Here is a 24,445-nt window from a genome sequence, read left to right on the forward strand (position 1 = left end):
GTATTTTTTCAAACTGTAGGTAACTACCCCATTTAGTGGGTCAGGAAATCAACTCAGTAGACTGTGACCGGAATTTTTAAAAAAGGAAGTTACACGAAGTAGAATAGAATAGAGTTGAAATAGAGTTGTGTTATAAGGAACATAAATAGTAAGGGCAAGTAACCTGTTATGAAATTTTGTTTTAATTATTGTCATGTACATATACATACACGTAAACTCATACGTATACATACGCTAATGATATGATGTGATATTTGTTACTTGGAAACACTTTGCAGAGATTTCATTTTGTCATTTAATATAGTATATACATTTTTACCGACTATCAATATAAATCCCTTTTCCAACAAAGTAAGAGTGGAGGTAACAGGATGAGTGAGGTCACTTCTAGCCACATCATAAGCACAACTGTGGGATGTAGAATCAGCATCATGTGAAGACAGCAGAGCCCCAGAAGGATGAAAAGGTGCCTTTCCACTTGGAATGAAGTTGATATACGGGTGTCTCAACAGAGCAGAGAAGCACTGTAAAGTTTTAATTTGAGTCATGAGTTTCTTCAGATATGGTACTTATTTCAAAACCTAATAAACTGTGAAGGCTTTGGTGATTCCACAATATGTTTTGATTGTTAACAATTCACACTGAATATATGTGTCAAATGTTGCAGCTATAATTCATTCTTTTAAACAACTGCTCTTCCATGATAAATAAATACTGCAAATGTTTTCAAACATTGCCCTCCTGATGCTTTTTTTAAATTTAGATTTTTTCCTGCAAAAAAGGGATGCCTATTATAACCAGTGGTACAATGATTATTTTTTGTGCCTGTTTTGTTATACGAGATAGCTTTAGTTCTGGCAAGTTCCAAGTGAATGATTTAAATTTTAAAACAGGTTGTCTAATTATTTTCCAAAAGAACTGTAACAATTCACACCAATAACACATAAAAGTATTTTTTCTTCATCCTTGTCAATTATTGGAGTTATTATACTTTTTATATTTTGCCTAAGATTATGATATAATCTTATAGTTATTTAAATCTGCATTTCCCTATTATAATTAAGAATCTTTTCATATGCTATTGGCCAATTATATTTGTTCTTCTGAAATGGCCCAATTCAAGTTACTTGCCTATTTTTCTATTGGTATATCAAATTACTGAATTTTTTCATATTATATTGATATTAATCAATTAACTGCTACATATGATGAAATTCTTCCATCTGTTGCTGGTTTGTTGAATTTGCTATATTTTCCATGCAAATATTTTTAAATTTCTATGTAGGATAAAATGGGTATTTTTTTTTCTCCTGTGCCTTTGTATTTCCCTATTTAGTTGAAATAGTGTCCCCAATTACATTGTGAATGGTCATCTCACTTTTCATTTAATATTTACATTCTTTCATTTTTTTATAGTTAAGATTTCAATCCATATAAAGTTATTTTGTAAGGCATATAGTAAAAGTCAAACTATATTTTTCAAATAATTATTATTAAATAAAGACTATTGCCTATTGAATTCACATACATTCAATTCCAGAAAAACGTAAGATCCATTTTGGACTGGGTTCTGTGATTGTTATCCACAGTGTCAATGTCATGCTGTTTTGACAAAAGTCACTTTATGGTTCATTTTAATAGCCCACAAGGTGCTATCCACCCCCCAGGTAGCATTTATCACAATGCTTTGTTTGTTCTCAATTTAGTCTTCTTTAGACACTCAAAAAGTGCTTAATTCAATTCCAAAATATGTTCACTGGGGTTTTAAATAAGGAACTATACCAAACACAGTTATTAATTCATCTACTGAAGTTTTAAATTCTTAAATAAATTTTGGCAGCTTACATTTTGCTATCCTTCAGCAAACTAAGGCCTGCAGGTGAAATCCAGTGCACTGTCTCTGTTTTTGTTAATCATGTTTTGCAGTATCTCAGCCAACACCAATTTGTTTTTGTCTATGGCTCCTTTTGTGCTATCAGGACGAAATAGAGTAGTGTGACAGAGACTGTACAGCCTGGAAAACCCAACAGGTTTACCATCTGATCTTTATAGAAGTCTCACATCCCTGGCTCTAGGTTTAAAGCTTAGTTTCCAAAATGTTATATGGTACTTATTCTCTACCTTCTAAAATTTATCTTAGGTACATTTCTTTTTTCATTTCTAACTTTTCCTTTTTGGGGAAATGTGTTCACAGAGGCTTGTGTCTTTCTAACTTTAACTACTGAATTTATTTATCCTTTCCACCATTGTTATTTTCTACATCATTACTCCCTGCTTCCATCTTTTAAAATTCTCTTATTTTAGTTCTTTTTTTTTTTTAATCTAGTTGAAGTACTAATTTTTGTGGTTCTCAGTCTCTGTCTCATAGATTTTGCATTGTTCTCCTCTCCACTGTTTTCTAGATTGTTAAAAATTTTCATTTTGATTTTGTTTTTGGCCCAGTGTGTTTCTTAATTTCCAAGTTGGTAAAATATTTCAGATATATTTTAATGTATTTCTAATTTTGTTGGAAAATGATTAAAGAATGTGGTCTGTAAAAGCACTTTTGAATTTTTTAAGCTATTCTTTGTGCCGAGTACTTGACAGGTTTTTCTAAATGTTTTGTGGCAGCAAGAGAGCCAGAGGAAGGACATAACATTCTCTATAAAGTTCTATGATAAATACCTTTTAGGTCAGGTTGTTAACTGGACCATGGAGATCCCTCTGTCCTTACTAATATCTATGATCTACTCTATGAAATGGAATAGAACTTTGAAATTAACAAGAGAAGAAAAAGGGACTGAGCATTTTTAGTTTCACCCTAAGAGTCTCTTAGTCTTTGCACAGGGTATATTTACATTTTAATGTAACAGTGCTGTACTTGATCTATTTACTTTTTTCTTATTTTATACCTACAATGTATTTTATTGTTCTTTGCTCTTTTTATTTTGCTGGTTTGTAAATTTGAGTTAATTCCCCCCTTTTATCCTATTAATTTCAAAGTCCTACTCTATTTCTGTTCTGTAAGTTATTGCTTTCCCTTCAAAAATAATTGAATTACAAAGTTCTGAAAATACAATGCCTAACACTGGTAGTAGAAAGAAATCAAATGCTTGTTATCATCTACAAACAAAATGCCGACTATCTCTTCCTTGCAGGGAGTTTTCTGGTTTACCCCTGGCAAAGGTTAAGCCTGGATTCTTTCTCATGGACATGGTTGCCTTTTCTGCAAAGTCCTGGAAGCTGGCCTCCTAGAGGCAGAGAGCCAAACATGGCTTGGGTTTGGTCAGTTAGATGTCTTCCAAAGAAATCTGCAAGATGGCAGCCACTTCTGCTCTTTGTGCAGCTGAGGGCAGTGATGAAGTGTTGATTTTCTGAGGTTGAGTTGTCAGTGACTCATTCATAACTTCATGGGGTCAAAACCCCAGGTGTGACCTGTCCATTTTGCTAGTGCAAATAGAAGGAGGTATAGATAGGTGAATTCTGTTCTCTGCAACTGGACCCTGAGTTACAGATATACCTGGTTTCTCTCCTCAGAACTGCCAGATTTTACTGAAATGATAATCTAGTACTTTTAGTTTTAGATGAAGTTTTCCTTTAACATGTGCAGGAGCCGGAGCCGGAGACGGAGCCACAGCCGGAGCCAAGGCTTTAGAGAAAGCCAAGGGTAGAATAGCAGTTTGAGGACTAGGCAGGTCCTGATGGCAATGGCTGGCTGATCTTAATAGCTCCTTAGCAGTACCCAGGGCAGCAGCAACCTGGGGTCCCAATTCTGGGGACAAGTTCTGAAATTTGGTCATGAAAGTTTAAGTCTACTACTTGAGTTGTACTGTGACTGTAAAGTCAACTAACATAGCTCTGCTACAAAGTCCTTCTGTTTAAAATAGATGGGTGAGTTGTATTCTCTGCAAGTGGGTCCAGAATGATAGATGCTCTCCATTTCTCCCTTTATTAAAACTCCCAGGTTTTACACAGATGATAATTTAGTACTTTCAGTTTTAGATTAAGCTTTCCCTTCAATATGTCTCTTCTACCTCAAGAATCCTTACTTGGCTCTTATATTACACATTCCTAGTCACTACCATTATCTGTTTTACATTTAATCAACATTTGAGTGTCAATCAAGTTGCCAGGAATTTGGCTTTGCTCACAAAGACTGCTAAAACTTGATCCCTGTCTTATTGTTCTACATTAGTCACATCCACAGATTTTATAAATGTTTCCCACTTTTATTCTCATACAATCCAGTAATGCTTTGTTCATTGTTTTTATTAAAAGTACTTTCTTTAAGCTTTTACAGAGAAATAACTACATCATTGCTTCCATACAAGGCACTTCACTAGGGACTCTTCATCTCTTTGTGCTTCTTGCAAATACTTACATCCCAAAAACCTGGCTCCAAGCACTCAAGAAGTTCTCCTGTAAAATCCTGTTCCTGGCTGTCCGCCCTGAAATCTTCTGGGTACTTCAGTGTTCTTCACGCTAAATATTGTTTCCCAAATATTTATTTTTTCATTCCCATTTATTGTCTAAGGACTAGTTAGGTTGGAAATTCCTCACAAAGAATAATTTATCTTTTTTGGCTCTCCTTACCTTTTATGACACTGTGATTGGCATAAAGTGCTCAAAAAAATACCAGTCTGTGCATTCTCATCTCCACCATATATGTGTGCGTGAATTCTTATATGTGTAATTGTTGTGTACTTGGCGCACAGTTACTTAAATTCTCTAAGCCTCTGTTTTGCCACCTGTAAAATGGAGATGCCATCACCCACCATGTAGTTGGGATTTGGAGATGAAGTGGAATCCTGTGTATCAATGCTTGCTTAGCTACTGACCAAGGTCCAAGGCCAGAAGTTGGAGGGCCGGTGATGTCTGATGGCACAGCCTGAGATCCTAACATTCTCCCTTCCTCAGCCGCCTCAACTAATGTCCCTCCTTTCAGTTTACTTGAGAAACAGAGGCTAGTGTAAGAAGCTGTACCCAACGTCTAGAACATCATCGCACATCCAGATGGCAGGTTCCCTCCCTTTCTACCTTCAACCAGCTCTCAAACACCACCCCCTCAACACTCCTCTGCTGCTGTTAGAGGGGGAGCCACACGTCTCCACCTCATTCTCCCTAAAAATGCAACACCCACGACGCCTGGCTCACGACTCCAGCTCACGACTCCCAGAAAGAGGCAGCTTGTCCTTGCACATCATGAGAGGTGACGCGGTGCCAGAGCCTCTTTGTACTTTTGATGTTAGCACATCTGCCTTGGAAAAGGTACAGATTCAGTTTAAATGAGTTTGTCCATTGCTCAGTCACTGAAAAATGTTAATAAAGTCCCATTCGTGGCAGTCACTGTCACTTAGCATACATGCCTCCCACCCTCCTACTCACTCTTGGGCCTCATGCTTAACTGGTTTCTAGAAAGTACAGCTACAAAGAAGTACACTAATGCCTCCCTAAAACCAGGTGTTCTGAGGGCAGGCTTGCCCATTAAAAGTGACCAGAGGGATGTTCAAACCAGAAGTTACCTGCAGAGGGGCAGCCCAAAGCCACTTTCCTGACAAACCCAACTGCCCTATAGTCATCCTAATGTCTCAAATACCCCTTAGGCCCTTGAATCTGTGCAGCATCTACACTGACTCACTCCCAGTTCTCCTAGAAAATCTTGGCCTTTGACAACCTGGTAGACAAAGTCCTATGACACTCACAGTCCCAAGGTAAACTGATACACCTGTATTTCTACACTTACCTGTGCTGACACATTGTACCATCTCTTCTAGTTCACCACTGCATCCCCAGAATCTGGACATTGCCTAGAACACTGAAGATGTTCACCAAATGTTTGTGAGTACATAAATGTTTTTAATACTAGAATTAAACCCCCAAATTCTTTACCCATTCATAGTTTAATATTTAAATCCCATGATGCTGGGGAAGTCTTGGTTTTGTTCTCTCTCTGTGTATTCTCTCTAGGAAATTGTTGCTGAATTCCCCATTTACTTTAGTTCTTTGTTGTCACCTGGCTTAAATGTTTCTTGGTTCTTGAAGATCTGTTTTTTGGTTCTCTCAGTTATTCCTAAACCCTTCTGAGGAGGTATTTATAATCTGACCTCTTAGTCTTTCCAGATGTTAGTCCTTAGATAGTTCCCCTGCTAATCATTTAGACCACATATTATTAGGAGTACTATTGAATTACTCCAAATTCATTACTACAGGATATAAGTTAATGGATTCATTATCATAAGATTCTTTAGTCTTTCCAGATTCTAAAGGGAAACACACAGCATAGACTTGAACCTCACTTCTAAGATTACCTTAAACCATCTTCTGGTTCTGGCTTTGTAAACTGCACAGGAGCAGCAGCAACCTCCTTCACCGCACCAAAAGTAAGCTGAACTCTCACAATTAGGAACACTGAAAAGCATTCAGTAATGACAAAGAGCTACAGTAATAGTAAGCCATTTGGCTGCAATTCTGTGGTCCCCAGAACAGGAAACTGGTATGATTCTCTTTCTTTATTTTAAAAAAACTCTAAGCAAGTAAACAGAAAACATTCTTGATACCACAATGCATCATTAGAAAGACCAGTAAACAACTGTTTTACAAAGTGTGAACTTCATGTTTTCATTTGTAATTTGAATTCTCCTTTATAGTATCTGATCAAGAAATAGCTAAATACATATGTGCATAGAACATCTATATTTAAAAATTATATACTACATTTAATTTGCAAATTCTTATATATTAGTAATTTCAAGATCCTCAAATTTACAGTTAAATTTTGCTTCATTTTAAAAAAAGGGTGACAGATAGGGGTATAGCTCAGTGGTACAGCATTTACTTATTATATACAATTCTCAGCACCAAAAAAAAAAAAAAAAAAAGTTATAGACTATGTGTGGCATCAGGGTCACCTGTGGGAACAGGGTCAACACCCCAAGGCAAATCTCCGGTCCTTAAAGAACCTCAGGTATACTCAGAAAGTGACCCCTCTCTTTGGGAAAATACCCTCAATTAACTGACAAGGTGTCTATAGAGTATCGGTCCCAGAAAGAGGTAGAATCATCTACAGCCACTATCCCACAGCCACACATTTCTCATCCCTTCTTCATCAATTTATTTTTTCTTAGCTTTTACCAAAAAGTCACATACTACATGTTTTACTAATTTGTGTTATTTACTATTTGCCTCTTCACTAGAAGATTTGCTTCAAAAAGACAGATATTTTCACTTGGTCTGTTGGTCTTTTTGTAGAACCCAGAGCATTGCCTAGTACATAGATAATTTAGATAAATGCTAAATGAAGAAATTCATAAGTAAAAACCATAGAATTAGTGTTTTGTGGGAAGGCATCTAAATATTTGATATTTTGTGTGTAAGAAAATTTGGTCTGTAGAAAGAACATCAGGCTAATAACTATAATTTTAAATGCTTAAGCAATTTAAACTTGTGATTTTCAAGTGAGCGTCCTACTAAATTTGTAAGTAATATTGAAACATTTAGGAGGATTTTAGATTCATGATACCTCTATATTTAATTTTTGGATTTAAAAGATTTAAGTACTTGGGAATGTTACTCAATCAGAAAATAGGTACTTACATACAAAATTGAATACTATATTAACTGAATTTGTATGTCAGTTATTCTATTTGAATGTCATACTATTTAAAGTTGCTTTAAAAGTAATTAAACATTTGTTAACTTTATAAATAGACTAAGATTTGTAAGCTGGACTTCAAAATGTAAATTTTCTGAATCTGAGACTTTTTTTATTAGTACATGATAGTTATCCATAACAGTGCGGTTCATCTTGACATAATTATACATGCAGGGCGTATAATTTGCTCATTTCAGTCCCCAGTGCTTCCTCCTTCACTCCTCTTCTCCCTTCCCTTATTCCCTTTGCTCTATTCTTCTGGTCTTCCTTCTATTTTTTTTTTTTTTTAATTGGTGCCTTTAAGATATACACAAAGGCAGATTCAAATGTGGCAAGTTCATATATGCACATGACATAATTTTGTCAATGACCATATTTCCTCCATTTTCCCATCTCCCTCAATCCCTTTTCTTTATTCCATCATCTCTTCTCTATTTTTGTGGGATATGACCCCCTTTTATTCCTTACTTTCCTATAGCTTCAACATACGAGAGAATACGTTTGACCCTTGACTTTCTGAACCTGGCTTATTTCATTTAGCATGATGTTCTCCAATTCCATCCATTTACCAGCAAATGCCATAATTTCATTCTTCTTTATGACTGACTAAAATTCCATTGGGTATATATATCACATTTTATTTATCCATTCATTTGTTTACGGGCATCTGGACTGATTCTATAATTTGGCTATTGTGAATTCAGGTGCTACAAATATTAGCATGCCTATATCACTATACTATGCTGATTTTAGTTCTTTTGGATAAATACTGAAGAGTGGGCTAGCTGGTTCATATGGTGGTTCTATTCCTAGTCTTTTGAGGAAACTCTATACTACTTTCCAAAGTGATCATACTAATTTGCAGTCCTACCAATAATGTATGAGTGTACCATTTCCCCCACATCCTCACAAATATTTATTATTATTTGTATTCATGAAGAATGCCATTCTAACTAGAGTGAGATGAAATCTCAATGTAGTTCTGATTTGCATTTCCCTGATAGCCAAGGATGTTGAACATTTTTCGTTTATTTGTTAGCCATTTGTGTTTCTTCTTTTAAGAAATATCTGTTCAGTTCTTTTGCCCATTAATAGATTGAGTCATTTGTTGTTTTGGTGTTAAGTTTTTTGAGTTCTTTATATATTCTGAATATTAGGCCCCTATCGGAGGAGAAGTTAGTAAAGATTTTCTCTCATTCTACAAGCTCTTTCTTCACACTCTTGATCATTTCTTTTGCTGTGCAGAAGCTTTTTAATTCGATGCCATCCCATTTATTGATTCTTGGTTTTATTTCTTGAGTTTTAGGGGTCTTGTTAAGGAAGTCAGTGCCTGTTCCAACAAGTCGTAGGGTTGACCCTATATTTTCTTCATGCAGTTCCAAAGTTTCTGGCCTAATTCCTAGATCTTTGATTCACTTTGATTTGACTTTTGTTCAGGGTGAAACTTTAATAAAATGTGAACATTTAAATTAAAAATAAACCTCCAAACACTCTGCTCAGCAAGCCATACAAATGAGTAGGTGCTCTGTGCTGCAGAAAGCAAGGGGCTGCCAATGCAGAGAAAGGATCAGGAGCGCTTGCCTAGTGCCTCCACTCACATGGTACTAGCCTAGGTCAGTGGCCTGGCCTCTTTCCAGTGCTCTCACCCACAAACGAGGAGATTGTATGAGACCACTTATTAAGTACCTTTCAACTCTAAATTATGCTGCTCCCTGAGGACAAAATGGATTTAAAATGCTGTGGGAGTTGAAAAAAGAGTGATTGTTTTCAGAGCACAAATCAAGAGCTCACTGGCAAAACCTAAGCAAACAACTGATTATCAGAATGACTGTATCTATTTGTATTAAGACTACAGAGATTGCAAAAGGGATACATTTTTAATTTACAGCTTTCTTGACAGCTCACTGAAAAATCACCTTTTATTACTGTGTTAGAATAAACTAATAATAACTAGATATTCATTTTACAGACCATCTTGAATTCTCTGAAACTGAAAGAATATCCACATATTAAAGTATTTCTGTAGGCGATTTTCTTGCCTAAAATTCTCAAAACGCTAAAAATACCCTCCATTGAAAGGTCAGTGAAATTTGGAGATGAATAGATTCATACTCATCAATATTTTAAACCCTAGCAGGCTATCAGTGAGGAGTTGGCAAGGTGGCACATTCAGGGAAAGAAATCAGTATTTTACAAGTTTGGTTCAATAACTACTTGCAGCCTGCAGAGTATGGACATGTTTTCTCATAATTCTCTATAACTAGCTAAGCAGAACAGGTGACATGTACAGTAGAGAAGAAAATGCCACCAAGCTATTGTAGCTCTAATTTCTGTCAGTGAGACTTTGATTTACCTAGTTGAAATAATTCGAACAGGTGTTACCAATCCAAAGTTCTCAGCTGCACTGAAAATCAGCACACCACCCACACGTCAGCTGCACTCTCCCCCATCTCTCTTCCACCATGTTGGAACCTGCACATCAGAACAGCCAGGAAAACATGGTCTCCCGAAACACATGGAGTCTTTGCACATTTCACACGGGAAAGTCTTCACAGTTTCCTCAGTGTTTGTTTAGTGGAGATTGGGAGAAATTGAATACCTATTTCTTTGTACAATATACTTTAGCAATCCAGTGATTTCTTTTGAGGCCTTAAGCTCTAATCCCACAAAAATTCAATAGAACAATGCAGAATTTACTAAAAATATAACTGAAACTAGGAATTATTCTATAGCATTTCCTGAAAAAACACCATTAAAAGCATCTTGTCTTAAGTTTCTCTTTTCAGTCTCCAGGAATCTTGTCCTCTCTCCTCTATTTGTTTTTATACCTTCAAGCCTCATTCTTTGTGCATCCTTTCCTCTCCTGTTTGGATATTCCCCCTTTACTCTCTCCACATCCCCCTTACTCTCCCTTTCTTAAAAGCAACTTAGTTCTATCCTAGCATCTGTCTTTATGTTGACACACCCTAACTCCTAAGTTTAATATTGTCTTTGGGGTTTCATTATTGGAGACAACATTTAATAACCATGACAAAGTACTGAAAATTCTCACCACCACTCCAAACTGCTTTAATTTTGGGAGTTCTTATAAGAAGTTACAATAAGCTGGGCATGGTGGTGCATGCCTGTAATCCCAGTGGCTCCAGAGGCTGAGGCAGGAGGATCACAAGTTCAAAGCCATTCTCAGCAATTTAACAAGGCCCTAAGCAACTCAGTGAGACCCTGTCTCTAAATAAAATACAAAAAAGGGCTTTAGACGTGTATCAGTGGTTAAGTGTCCCTGAGTTCAATCCCCATAAAAATTCCAAAAAATTTTTCTTAAGAACTATTCATTTCTAATAGAAATTGAAATGTCTATTCCCTTACTGCCTTTTGCCAATGTTATAACGATGCTATATCCACTCAATACCACTCATTTCATCTTTTTTCTCTGTAAGTATTTATGAAGTATTTTCCAACAACTAGTCATTGTTATAGACATTGAGGGTATAGCAATAAATAGTCAATACTCTGATAACAAGGGGCTTAATTTGCCCCTTCAGAAGAAAAATAAAACAAATAATTATGTATAGCATAAAATATCACAGTTCAATGAAGAATAGGTAGTAAGGTTATTTATGAAAAGTTTTCATTTGTGTCTTAATTCATTTTTAAACCTCTAAAATGGCAAGATCTAAAATCTCCATTTGTCATTAAGAGCTTCTCAGGATACTCAGCATTCTCAAGCATGCTGCCAAGCGAGTTAAAGTCCTGCTATCCAGAAAAATGCACCTTTGTGCATGGACTGTGCACATCTTCAGTAAGCCTATGCTGTTACCTTCAACATTTGAGACATGAGACACCAGAAATAAGACCCACCAGCTGAAAAGATAACCATTGCTGGCACTTCCCCAATGGTTTATTTAATTATTATGAGAGAAGCAATGAAATGTGAGCAAAACATTTAACCTGTCTGTTCTTCCTCAAAATGTTCAGATGATGAACAATCAGTACGTCTGCTGTATGTATCTTTAAGCTTTGATCCTAGTAAGTAAAAGACCAAAAGCAGCGACCTTTTAAAAATTACCATCTTGTTAGTTAAATTTCAATGTGGTTTAATAGATAAAATATATTCTTCAGAAAAGAATTGTGTGCACCAACCAGATGTCCAAATTCTATCATATGTATATGTATTTCTACCTTCAACCTACTTCTCTCTCCTTAGCTCCAGAAACCTACTCTTAACTTTGTGTCAGGTAGTGTATGACAACCCAAAGAATTTTCTGATGAAAGAATACATTAAAAGTAGTAGCTCAACACCTAATTGCTGCAACAAAGATAAGGGGACAAGCTGACCAAGGAAGGAGCTTGGATGTGGTTCATTCACATCTGTTTCCCAAATGCCTCATTCAGAGCCCGGCACAGGGCTTGCTCAATGCATAATACATGAGAAATCATCTTTCTTTTTCAGTGCCCAAGCCCTGTCATGAGTACCTCACATGGGTCGTCTCACTCAGTCATCACAAAACCCACCAGGTGGCTGCCATTTTCCCTATTTTGGGGATGAGCAAGTGAGACGTGGTAACTTAAGGGCCACATAGCAAAGAAATGACTGCACTGGGAAAATGAATACAAATCTTTGGGACAGCACCCATGCTCTTCATGTCTAGGCAAAAGCCCTTTATATGACAGAGCCTCTATTCTGCTTTCTTCTGTTTTCTTCCTCCTGATGTCCCCTCCCACCACCATGGTCATCACAGACAGGAAAAAGGATGATGTGGGTATGTCGTCATTCTTCACATGAGAAGTATATGCACCCAAAGCAAAATTTTAGGAATTACATTAAATAGTGAAAATATCTACCTTAACTGCAAACTTTTTCACATGGGAAATGGAAGCAAATACAGTTTAAGGAACACCTAATAAACACACATATGTGCATAAATATGCACATGTACATTTAAAAAGCAGTTTATGTTGAACTGTTAAGGCCTGTTAAGAATGAGGTAGGCAGGACCTTGCAGGGCATGTGAGTCAGCCTTTTCCGGTAAGGAGTGAGTGCAAGAGATAAGCCAGGAGAGGACCAGGAAGTGAATGACAGAATGATCGGAATCCAGGTTCCCAGCTCCCAGGCCAGTGTGCACACACTAACTCAATCTCAAGCAATCCTTCTCTCTCCCTCTCTCCCTCTCTCTCTTTCTGCATTTTTTTGCTGCCTTCCAATAAGGGTTTGATCAAGAGATGAATGACAGAGAACAACAGAAAACAAGTACCCTGAGGAAAATTCAGATGGATGAAGAAGACAAGTAAGGCCCTCTTTAAACCCTTCCTTGGACCATATGACTGACTTCAGTGGAAAGTTTTTTGGCTCAGATGACATTGAGCTCTTTCTTCCTCTTTGATCCCTGTGTGAGTACAAACTCACACTTATACACAAACACACAGCAGCCAGGTTGTCATAGAACCTTTAGAGACCTGCTGATAGAAATTATGGGTTCCATTCAATAGCAACATTGGTAGGTAAACTTTGGCTTTGTAAAAACTGCAAATGTAGGGTCGATTTATTGTTTCTAATAGAAAAAGGCCAGGGAATAGAATCAACTTTTTCATTTACTTACCTACTTTTGTTCACTTTTATTTTTACCATTCTAGCAATTACCTGATACTGAGCAAAGGCCACAGGAAGAGTCCATTGATTTTACTGTAGCATTTACTAGGAACCAGTAGAATTAAAAAAAAAAAAAAACAATTGTAGCATTTACCAGGAACAAGTAGAATTTTTTAAAAAAAATTGTAGCTTACATCATTTGTTCACTAAATACTGACTGAATTCCTATTACAGAATCAAACTCTGTTGTAGATTATGGAGATTCAGCAGCGACAAACACAGTAAAATATCTTGGTCTTGCAGAACTTGAATATAGTAGGTATGGGAAGAGACAATGAACAAAATAAAAAAAAGGAAGATACACAGCATGATATGAAAGAGGAAATTTTTTTCCTTTTTTTAAGGCAAAATGCAGGGAAGAGGAATAATAAGTATTTCTCTGTGTGGCACAATTGTAAATAGAGGGATCAGGACACAACCATCACTAATGTGGGCAGAACCCAAGGCAAGACACAAAGGAAGTCATATGGCCTACCCTCTCATCACCCTCGGACCCCTGTGCTGCATTAGTTATCTACAGCTGTATCACAAATCACCACAAAGTCAGCTGCTTACAGAAGTACACGTTTATTTTTTCAGTTTCTGTGGGTCAGATATTGCAGCACAGCTTGGGGGGGGAGTCTCTGCTCAGGATCTCAGTAGGCTGCAATCAAGTGTCAGCCCATGCTCTACATTCCCAACTGAGATTGGCTTCAAGGTGTATGCAGATTATTGGCAGAATTCATTTCCCAGCAGCTACAGAACTGAAGGATCCAGTTGTCCTCTCTTCCTCCAGTCCTACGAAGCACCCACAGTTTCTAGAGGCTGCCCACTGTTCCTTGCTAGGTGGGTTTCTACAACATGGAAGCTTACTTCATTAGCCCCAAACAGGGTCTTGGCTCTAGTCTGCTCAGATGGAGTCATACAAGTAACATAATTGTGGAAGCTACCTTTCATCATGTTTGCCATATTCTGTTAGAAGCAAGTCAGAAGTCACCCCTACACTCCAGGGGATAGAATCATGCAAGAGTGTGAATAACACAAGAAATCCCTGGGAATCACCTGAGGGTCTGTCTGCCACAAGCACTGATAGGGACCTTACACACAGGCATATGAACAATCTCTGGTTCAGAACTTCCAACATGAGTATGCATCTGAATCCTCAGGGCCAATTCCCAGAATTTCTGATTTGTTAGGCTCAGGCGGGACCCAAGAGTTTGCATTTCTAACAAGTTTCTAAGTGAAACCGATGGTGTTGGTCCAGGAGCTTCACTCTGAGATGTGGTTTTCTAGCTAATATGTTAAAGCTACTCTCACTGCTACCCTGAAATCGGTCAGCTCCTAGTAACCTATCAGGAATAGGAAGGACATTCTGACAACTTGCTCAGCGCAGAAGAGATCTGTGTAAGCCTGACAACACACTGAGGGCTTTTTGAACAGGGAATTCTGGAGTCTTGGACACCCAGGGCATGATGTAGAAGAGGAAGCACAACTTCCCAGTGGGCCCATGAACTTCTCACTCTAGACAAAGGCTCAGCCAGAAGAGAGTTAAAGTGAAGCCCTCTAAAACAAATCAGGACAGGGATTAAGAATTCGGAAAGGCCAGATTTTAATTTCAAGACAACAAATTAACTTGTTAGTTTCATGAATGCTGATGTAAGACGCAAGACTCCTGGGCCACAGGCAAAAGACAATATTACTTTTAGCAACAGAAGTAACCAGAGCAACATCAGGCATTCCCTGAGCCCAAATTCTAAAAGGCTGATGAGGGCCAGGGGCTCTGGAGTGATTATAGGAAGGTAATATGGAGCTTTATATGGGGGCTGATTTACATGGGGGCTACTAGTAAATCTGTTCAACGTCTGCCAACAGCAAGTAAATCTTGCCCTTAAGGAAAAAGTATTTTACAAGACTACCTACTATGGAAACAACCTTGAAAACATGGGTCACAGAAAATGAGCCATAAATGTATTTACTCAGAATATGAGTTGGGCAGAAATTTGAGAGACCTATGGAGAACTGCCTCCCAACAACTAGGTGCAAGGAACCAGGTCTCAAGGTAACATTGGCCTGCAATGTTTGGGTAAAGAGGGTGAGGAAGCAAACAAGAAGACATCTGAGGAAGTGTTCTGGGTTCAGGGATTAATAAATTCAAAGGAGAGCAAACAAAGGGAATTAAGAAGGAGAACACTGGGAAGTGAGATCATGGAAATAATGTGGGGAAAAGAGAAGCAGACCAGTTAGCTCCCTTGTTTGCCACTATAAAGACTTTGCCATTGATTCCAAGTGAACCGAGGAAATACTGGAGCTTCCAGAAGGAAGGAGAGGCAAGATACAGCATGACTGAGAGCATGACTCTGGCCTCTATGTTGAGAATCACAGACTGAGGAGAGACTGGGCAAGGCAGAGACGTTTGGAAACTCTCACTGTTATCCAGTGGTGGTCTGGTCCAAGGCAATATCAGCAGAGGTGGTGACATGGTGTTCAACTCTAAATGTTTTTGAAAGTAGAGCTGGTATGACAGACTAGAAATGGGTAGAGTGAAGAAAAAAGACAAAACAAGACCTGGGGGAGGGGGATAAATTTCAAGATTTTGCATATGAAACGGAACTACCATTAACAGAAGTTGAAATGGCTTTGGGAGAACTGGGGCTGTTCTGGAAAGGAGGGAAATGGGTCTAGTTCAAGATGCTTATGAGACATATCCAGTGGGCAGTCTGAAGTTGAGGGGTGAGATCCAGGCTGGAAAAATAAATTTTGGAGTTGTTCACACAAGGGTCAAATTCAAAACCATGCATTACAAGAAGACAGCCAACAGAAAAGAGAAGCAGGTCAAGGACTGCCAGCAGTTAGCACAGGAGATGAGAAGGCTGGTGACAGAGGAGGAAAACAAAGAGAGTTCAGTGTCCTGGAAACCCAGTGAACACACTGTTTCACGGAGAGAGCAACTGTGCCAAGCAATGCCAACAGGTCATCCAAGATGAGGACTGAAATGAGCATGGGATCTGGTATGCGGCAGGGGCTGGAGAGAACAATTGAACACTAATCTCTCTGTCACCAAATTCAAAATGAGTACCTGACAACATTATGTCCCCAGCTATGTCTTTGGTTCTATTACATTTTAAATGAAATATTTATTTTCCCTCAGCCTTGGGGAAGGGATAAAAAGAACAACAAAAAAAAAAAATCTGAGAACAGAGGTCAGCTCTTGCAGAGGTGGGCAAAGGGCACCACCTGAGAGGAGACCCCTGTTCATGGACCTCTGGGCACCATCTGAGGGGAGAGGATACTGAGCCCCTTGTGCTGGTCAAGCATCAGTCAGAACACTAGTACCAAGTTCCTCATCTTCCTGAGATCATATCTCCACATTGCAGTAGTTTTTATACTTTTTCATGTGCTGTGATTTCCTGGGTAACTGCAAACAAAGAATTTAATAGTGAATACCCAACATATGGAATAAAGCTGGATAAAAATAAGTTCTTAGAGTTGTCCTCCATTAGTAAAAGTTATAAAAAGTTGCTTATGCATTGTAAATTTCAGAATAGTGCTTGATATCATTGATCTTTCTGCCCAGATCTCTTGATGAAGGAAACTAACTAAACTCTGTAATTAGGTCAACATAGTAAAAATAAGGTAACACCAATTCCTTTCAAACACATGTCTGAATCTCTTTTCAGATGTTTGTTTTACCTCTGTTTACTGTCACTCAAACCTTCTCCTTTTTTAAAACATAAGATTTGCTTTCCAAATATATAAGACTTCTTACTTGTGTGTCCAGGGCTTTCCTAATCTGTGGAAACCAAAAGAATTTCTGGAAAGGAGGAAGCAAGGCCTCAAGGTTTTCTCCTGTACATAAAAGAATTTGTAGAGTGCATGTCACACACTGTATGAGGCAATCACCTGCTTTCTGGTGATGAATGACAGCCCTCTCACATCTTCTGCATGGGGATTTTTTTTGAAAATAGTAAAATCGCATTTTGAAGAATTTTTGAATGTGTTATTACTTCCACATATTCTCTAAATTGTCAGAGTACAAACTGCAAGTCCTAATCCTAAGAATATGCTTTCTTCTCTGAGCACCAATGTTGTAAGAATGGGCTATGAAAAATAATGCCAAGTATCTGAAAAATGACTAGAACCATTCCAGATAAACAACAGGCCAACAATAAATAGATATTTTCCTTGCCAGCAATGCCTTTCACATACCAGGTAAAATATGTGCACAGGTGAGGGCTGAAAGGTCTTAAAATATGCCACCCCAAAATATGCCACTTTGCCCTAAGAATTATTTTAAGCTGAAGGTATTTGAATTCTTGAAGTAAATCTTTCTCTGCCTAAAAACAGAGTCTCCCAAAAGAACTCAACTGTTATATATCTCCCTCCCTGGGAGCAACTCTTTCTTATCTCCTAGACATTGTGACAAAACTATCATATCTCCCATTTGTTCTCCTAAGGGTCAATTTATCTTTAAAAGTCATCTGTTTGCCCAATCTTGCCCTTTCTTCTCCTCCCTTTTACCAATTAAGATGGCATATACACTCTCAAATATCACTTTCGAGCAAGCACTTCTTTCTGGTGCAAGCAAAATTTGAAAATAAATAAATCTTTATGCCTTTCCTCCTGATCTGGTTTAATTCACAGGCCCCAGAGAGTTCATCTAAGAGGGTAGAGAGAAAGTTTTTCCTCTCCTCTGCTGTTTAAGAGAGCCTTGCAATGCTGTAAAATGAACTTTGAAGGTAGCATGATGCCTTGGGTCTTCCTGTCGGAGCCCTGAACTGTTTTAAAAGGAAGACAAGAACCATCCTTTCATTCTGGTCAGTCCTAACTTTTAAGAAAGGGAAGCCATCTTTCTCTGAGGTCCTTATGTAGAAATGAATCCATTATGGAAGCCAAAATGTTAGGAAATATTTATAGGCAATGTTGTTGTTAGCTCTCATTATTATTGCTCTCAGCTCATTCATAGCGGGGAAATTAGTGAAAAACCACAAAACCCAACAGCCAGAGACTTTCAGATTGGGAAACCTGAAGATATCCCCTTCCATTCCCCTATTCCCAAATTGTTGTTTTCTTCTGAATGAACCATTACTGCTTCCAAGATCCCTGACAAGGTGCTCCTGCTTTTGATTGACAAAAGAAACTTCTAATCGAAAGAAAGATATGTTTTGCAATTTCCAAGGGATTGAAGAGGAGTCCATATTTTAGATATTTGTCAGGAAAAATGTAATTTGGGCAAGATGCAAATAATTATAGGCAAATTTGAATATGAGGTATTCCACAGGCATGCATTTTCAGTTTATGTATGTTATTTGACTACAGCAAAGTGCCAGATTTTTGCCTTTTGAAAGCGACACAATACGTTGGTGACTAAGGGTATTCTTGTGGACTTTGGTTTTATTCTGGGAGCTTCACTTCCTCTTCTCCACATCAAAATGCAACATTTATAAACAATTCACACTGTGAAAAACTATTCAAAATGCATCATTCCTCAAGGACCCAAAGCTTCCTTCTAATGCATTAAAAATGTTCTGCTGTCTCCTCGGGTATATTAATGATAACTCTTAATTTAATGCATTCATTTAAAATAAATTACATTTTATTTCATAAACATCCAGTGAACAGTAAAATTACATGCTTGAAAAATCCACTTTTGAAGTCCTCTTTTATGTGCTCTTAACCGCATGATAACTCAGTAAATTTAATAAACAGCTTCAAGGTGTCATTGGTGGAATTCAAAAATAGCAGTAGTGGTGAACATCTGCACACATGGAGAGCAAGCCAGGCAAGTGACTGAGGCAGAGACCCTCTGATGTGCTTGCCACTTTAGACCACAGAAATTTAACACAGAGATGGATAGGGTTGCTTTAAGGACAAATCCTTTTGACTGGCCCCCCACCACAAAGATTTTATTAGATACATTCTTTTTTCTTTTCAGTACTGTGGTTTGAAGCCTTCCTGGAACAAGATAAGAATAAATAAATGTTCCATGAGCAAAGTATAATGTAAGGTCATACAACATTTTCATTTTAATGGAATTTGCAAACAGGAATAATCCAATATTTATTACTTTATGTCATTCATGGACTTCTGAGAATTCTCCTGAGTTAAATGTCTGAAAAGAAAAGCTTATTATTGTCATAAGCTGAATAACGGCCCCTGAAGACATCAGATTGTAATCTCTGGAACCTTTGTTAATTTATATGGAAAAGTGGTCTTTACAGATATGATTTACTTTAAGGCTCTTGAGACGGAGAAATTATTCAGGATTATCTATGAGGACCCTAAATGAAAGCACAAGTGTTTCTGTATGAGACAAGCAGAAACGACAGTGTTTCTGTACGAGAACTTGTCACAGACTGGAGAAGACAAAGTACTGTGGAGGCAGAGATTGGGTGAAGTGGCCAGGACAGGCTGGCAGCCACCAGAAACCGGAGAGAGGCAAGGAACAGATCCTTTTGTGGACTCTCTGAAGGGAGTCTGGCCCTGCCAATACCATGACTTTTCCCAGTGACAGTGATTTTAGACTTCTGGTCTCTAGAATTGTAAAATAAATTTCTGTTGTTTTTAGCCAGCAAGTTTGTGGTGATTTGTAGCAGCAGACATAGAAAACTAATACAGCTATTAATTTTAATACATAAAAGTGTTAAAAAGAAGTTTTACTTTTAGCATTAAAGACTTTGGAAAAAGCAAAAATAACAAAGTTACTATGATTTACAGTAAAACAAAATTGAAAGGTAGTTTAAAAGAATCACAGAGTTTTTATTTTAAAAGACTGTCAGGAAAATGCTCCATTCCTAACCAAATTCTCTTTTCTGAGATGTGTTATATACCAAGAAATCTTCATAAACGGAAAATATCCTAAATTGAAAATGCATTTAATCCACTTAGCCTACCAAACACCACAGCTTAGCAACACAGCCCATTGTAGATTGTGTGCTGTTATCCAGATGATTCTGAGGCTGTTTAGGAGCTGTGGTTCACTGCCACCACCCGGCATCGGGAGACAGCATCACACTGCATTATTACTATCCTGGGAAAAGATCAAAGTTCAAAATGCGATTGCTCTGACTCTACCACAATGTCAAAGATCTTAAAACCTTAAGCTAAACCATTTTAAATTGGGGACTATGAAAGCAAAATTCCCCAGTTCCAGTAGAAAGCTACTGGGAATGCCCGCCTATGTGGACTTCCCATTCCAGTCTGTCTCCGGCCTTTATCACTGAATATCTTCACTTGTAATCCTACTTCTTGTCCCCATCCTACCAACTCCCCAGAATGTCTTGTTTTGATGGAAGTAATCTAGTCTTTCACAAAGGTAAAGAACCTAAGGGCAGAATTTCACTGGTGGGAAAATTTTCAGGACCCACTACTGCATTTTCTGAGCTACATGTACAAATAATTTCCATACCATCCTGGTGGTCTCCTGAGCAGTACAAGGGGCCATCTGGTTAGCTGATGCCTGCATAACCTCACACACCTGTGTTCTAGATTGAGGTGAAAAGAGAAAGAGGTAGAAAGATAAATCATCCTGGCTCCAGATAATTCTAAAATAAACTATGCAGAAGATGGAAGCTTATACGCTAGAAATCACAGAATTATTCCTGCATTCAGTTCTCCCCACCCAAAAAACGTCCATCCAGTCATGGGGTGGTGGAGAGTACCAAAGGGCAGCTGAAGAGATAGCAGGACCTGAGTTTTATCCTCTTCTAAAATGTCAAAGAGTTGGAGAATAGGCACTCACAGCATTAACTTGTGGTTCATTACCCATTTGGTTATAAATAAGGAATCTGGTTCCTATCCATGTTTCCTCTGTAGAACAGGAATAAGAACTATCCCCACCTCATGCGACAACGTAGGCATGAAATGAGCCAATGAATAAAAGCACAAAGAACAGAAATGGGGACACAAGAAACAATATGAGCTAATTGGATTATTGCTTACCAGGCCTAAACCTTTCTCCACTCTCATTGCATTACCGGGCCCTCTTTCCTACCATTAACACATGGCAATTGTACATTTAATATATCACATAACTATCAGATTAATGTCTGTCTCTTCCTCTACTGTATATTTTATGAAGCAGAAATCAAGCCCATTTCTGCTCTTCCTAGCACTGTGCTTGGCAAAGTAATGCACTAGAATAAATATCTGCTCACAAGTTAACAAACCAGTGATACCAGCAGCTCCCTATCTAGTTTCAGACATCTTCAGAAATTTGGTGAATGTTTTCTATTTACTGTAATTTTTCTATAACCTCATTGGATAACAGAATCACCTGGAAAGTTTTCATGTATACCCATGTCTGATTTGATTGATGTGGGGTCAGCCACAATGAGTTCAGGAGTCTTCCATATTTGCAGGTGTCTGTTTTCTTGGATTCAATCGACTGTGGATCAAATATATTTAACTTTTTTGTTTTTCTGAACAAGTACAGACTTTTTTCTATTGTCATTATTTCCTAAGTAAGACAGTATAACAATTATTTACACAGCATTTACATTGTATTAGGTAGTATTAGTAATGTAGAGATAATTTAAAATATATGGGAGCATGCAAGTAAGTTATATTCAAATACTACACCATTTTACATAAGAAACTACAATATCCCTGGGTTTTGCTCTCTTTGGGGGTCTTGAAATCAACCCCTTACTGATACCCTGGGACAAATATATTTAAGTCTCTTCAAATAATTCTAATCTGCAAAATCGGGTTGGAAATCTCCAGTGTTGTTCTGCCTGTTTCAGTTCAGGTGTGAAGGCCTTCACGTAGGCCTCTTTGACCAATATAAAAGATTTTCAGCTTGGCCAATTTCATCAGGTTTCTGGACCTTCCCTAGGCCCATCTGTGCTCTCTCTTTTCATAGGGAGACATAATTCAGACATAGCAAAGCACTGCTAAGCCACTTTAGTGAGAGTCTCCCATCCTCCATACCTGATCATCGTCAATACCTGGCGGGGTTCCTCATCCTCCACCATCCCCCCCCCCCCCCATGATATCTGATCACACTGGCTGCATTTCTGCAAGAATCCTGTTGGATGCGTTTAGTCGGAATCCCCTTTACCCCTGATGTTACCTCTTAGTAATCTTCCACCCACGGACTCCCACACTACCCCTTGGCTGTACAGTCCCACCTGCTCATGCCATATTTGGAGTTAAGCTCAATCTCTGGTCCCAACAGTTATTTCCATGGTCCTGAACAGTCTTTTTAAAGTGCCATAACAAATATCACTGGATAACTTTTTCTTTAACTCTGACAACGTCCACCTTTGGTTGAATTCCCCCTTCCTATTTACATAACACGAGAGGAATACTGGAAGCCAAGCTTTCCGAGCAGGATCTTGGCTAATGGAACCAAAGAGTAGGGTTCCTGCTGTTCAGACCATTGTAGTCCGCAGCAAACCTGTTGGGTGACTTAGGGCACTGCCAAATCGCCCCCCTTGAGGACGCTTCTGCCCCTAGAGGGCGCGTGCATGGGGTCGTGGACCTCTTCCTTTTAAATGGACTTTTATTTATGTTTTAAAAACACAGTCTTCCCTGCAGCCTGAAGAAAGGTAGCCGAGATTGTGGTACAGGCTGAACTCCGCAACCCATTCCTTCGGATTTTGCTCCCAATGTTGGCTCCTAAGTCAATTTCCTTCCTACCTGTCCCTCGCTCCACAGCCGCCCACTTCTCCCCCTTTCCACCGTGCGTTTATTTCCATTCTTGGACGATTCAATAGGAGCTTCCCAACCCTGGTCCAAGCGTGACCCTAAGATATAAAGCCAGCCTTCGTGAAGACGCCGCTGGTTCCTCCAGCCCGCGGCCCGGGCAGCGCACGGAGCGGGCGGCCAGACCTCGGCCTGGGGCCCAGCGCGGCTGACAAGGCAGAGATCGCTCCCTTATCCCGTGAACCCACCGCACCTGTGCATCCACTAGGTCAGAGGGCCAGTGGCACTCATTTGCCCCTGAAGACCAATCCCCACGCGGGAAGGTCCCACCTCGCCTATCGCCCCTCAATTTGGGAGTCGCAGGACGCGAGCCCACTGCCGGGTGGACAGCAGCCGCGCTCCCTCTCCACTCCCGGGACAGGAAAGGGAAGGGAACGCTGTTCCAGGACCCTAGACAACAGGTCCTTTGGGTACCAGCCAGGTTGAGGAAACGAGGGAGACTGGCTGCGGAAAGGGTTAGGGCATTCCGTGAAAGTGTTTCCTCCTACCGACCGCTCCACTTACTGATCCCCGGCCCCACAGCAAATGCTTGAGTTTGGCCAGAAAGCATTATCCCGAAGGCGCGCGTAGGAGCGGAGTTCCGGACGCGTAGGATGGCATCAAGCCGTTCTGTCCGAAGGCGAAGTTAGGTGTTGCAGAAAAGGCGCCTCCATTTGAGCCCCGGGGGCCGACCCTCAGGGGCGATCGGCGACCACTCACCTTGTGCCTGAGCCTCCATGGTGGCCGACTTCGAAACTGAGCGCTGCGGGGACGCCCGGTGCTCGGCAGAGCAGATAGATGCAGCGGTGCAGAGCTCGGAACGCAGCTGGCCCAGCCGCTCGCGCTCTCTCCAGGCGCTAGTCTAGAGCGCTATGTGGAGGGGGTGGGGGGACTGCGGGCGGCCACCACTGGCCGCTTCTGTTACCTCCGCCCCTTCCAGTCCACCTGGTCCACACCACGCTGCAAAGAGCTCTGAGCTCGGCGCCACCTGCTGGCCGCCCTGCACAGCTGGCGGAAGGCGCCCACTTCTGGCACTGAACATGCCTGACTCTAACCAAGGCCCTGCAGCGCAGTTCAAGGAGCAAATACCCTGTGAGAAAGGAGAGGAGTGCGGGCTTACAGTAGTGATCCATCCCTCAGAACAGAGATACACAGTAGGTTCTTGCAAACCTTGGGTCCAGTATTTTTGGCAACTGATCAATATATGACTTTGTTTTATTTCTGTTTAAAGACACCTTACTTAATATACGTTGTTGATAGTTTAACATTGAGCACACAGTCAACAGCACTGTAACTAGAACCAAAACAAAATGTATTAAGTTTACGTAATGTGCATGTTTTCTCTCAAAGGCACCACGTCACAATCTTCCTGCACTTAGGAACACTAGACAGCACTTCGTACTACACATAGGTGCCATTTAAACAGCAAAACCACAAACAAACCAACCTTCAAAATGTTCTATTTATATGCCATGGAATTGAAACAAGGAGGCTGAGCAGCCTTG

The 24,445-nt window shown here is 39.4% G+C and overlaps 1 protein-coding gene across 3 annotated transcripts in view; it reads right to left on the bottom strand.

Annotated features, from left to right (window-relative positions):
- The window catches only part of TPD52L1 (TPD52 like 1), an 89,796-nt gene extending 65,973 nt beyond the window's left edge, over positions 1-23,823 (bottom strand). For 2 of the 3 annotated variants that reach the window (XM_079148278.1, XM_079148277.1), the window contains exon 1: positions 23,661-23,820. In XM_079148278.1, the coding sequence (XP_079004404.1) occupies positions 23,661-23,679 (19 nt within the window). In that variant the 5' untranslated portion in view covers positions 23,680-23,820. Of the gene's footprint in view, positions 1-23,660 lie in introns of all 3 variants that reach the window. The other variant, XM_079148276.1, reaches the window with a different exon arrangement.
- Positions 23,824-24,445: the final 622 nt, after the last annotated feature.

Source organism: Sciurus vulgaris (genome assembly GCF_902686455.1).
Source record: "Sciurus vulgaris genome assembly, chromosome: 7".
Taxonomy (NCBI): Eukaryota; Metazoa; Chordata; class Mammalia; order Rodentia; family Sciuridae; genus Sciurus; species Sciurus vulgaris.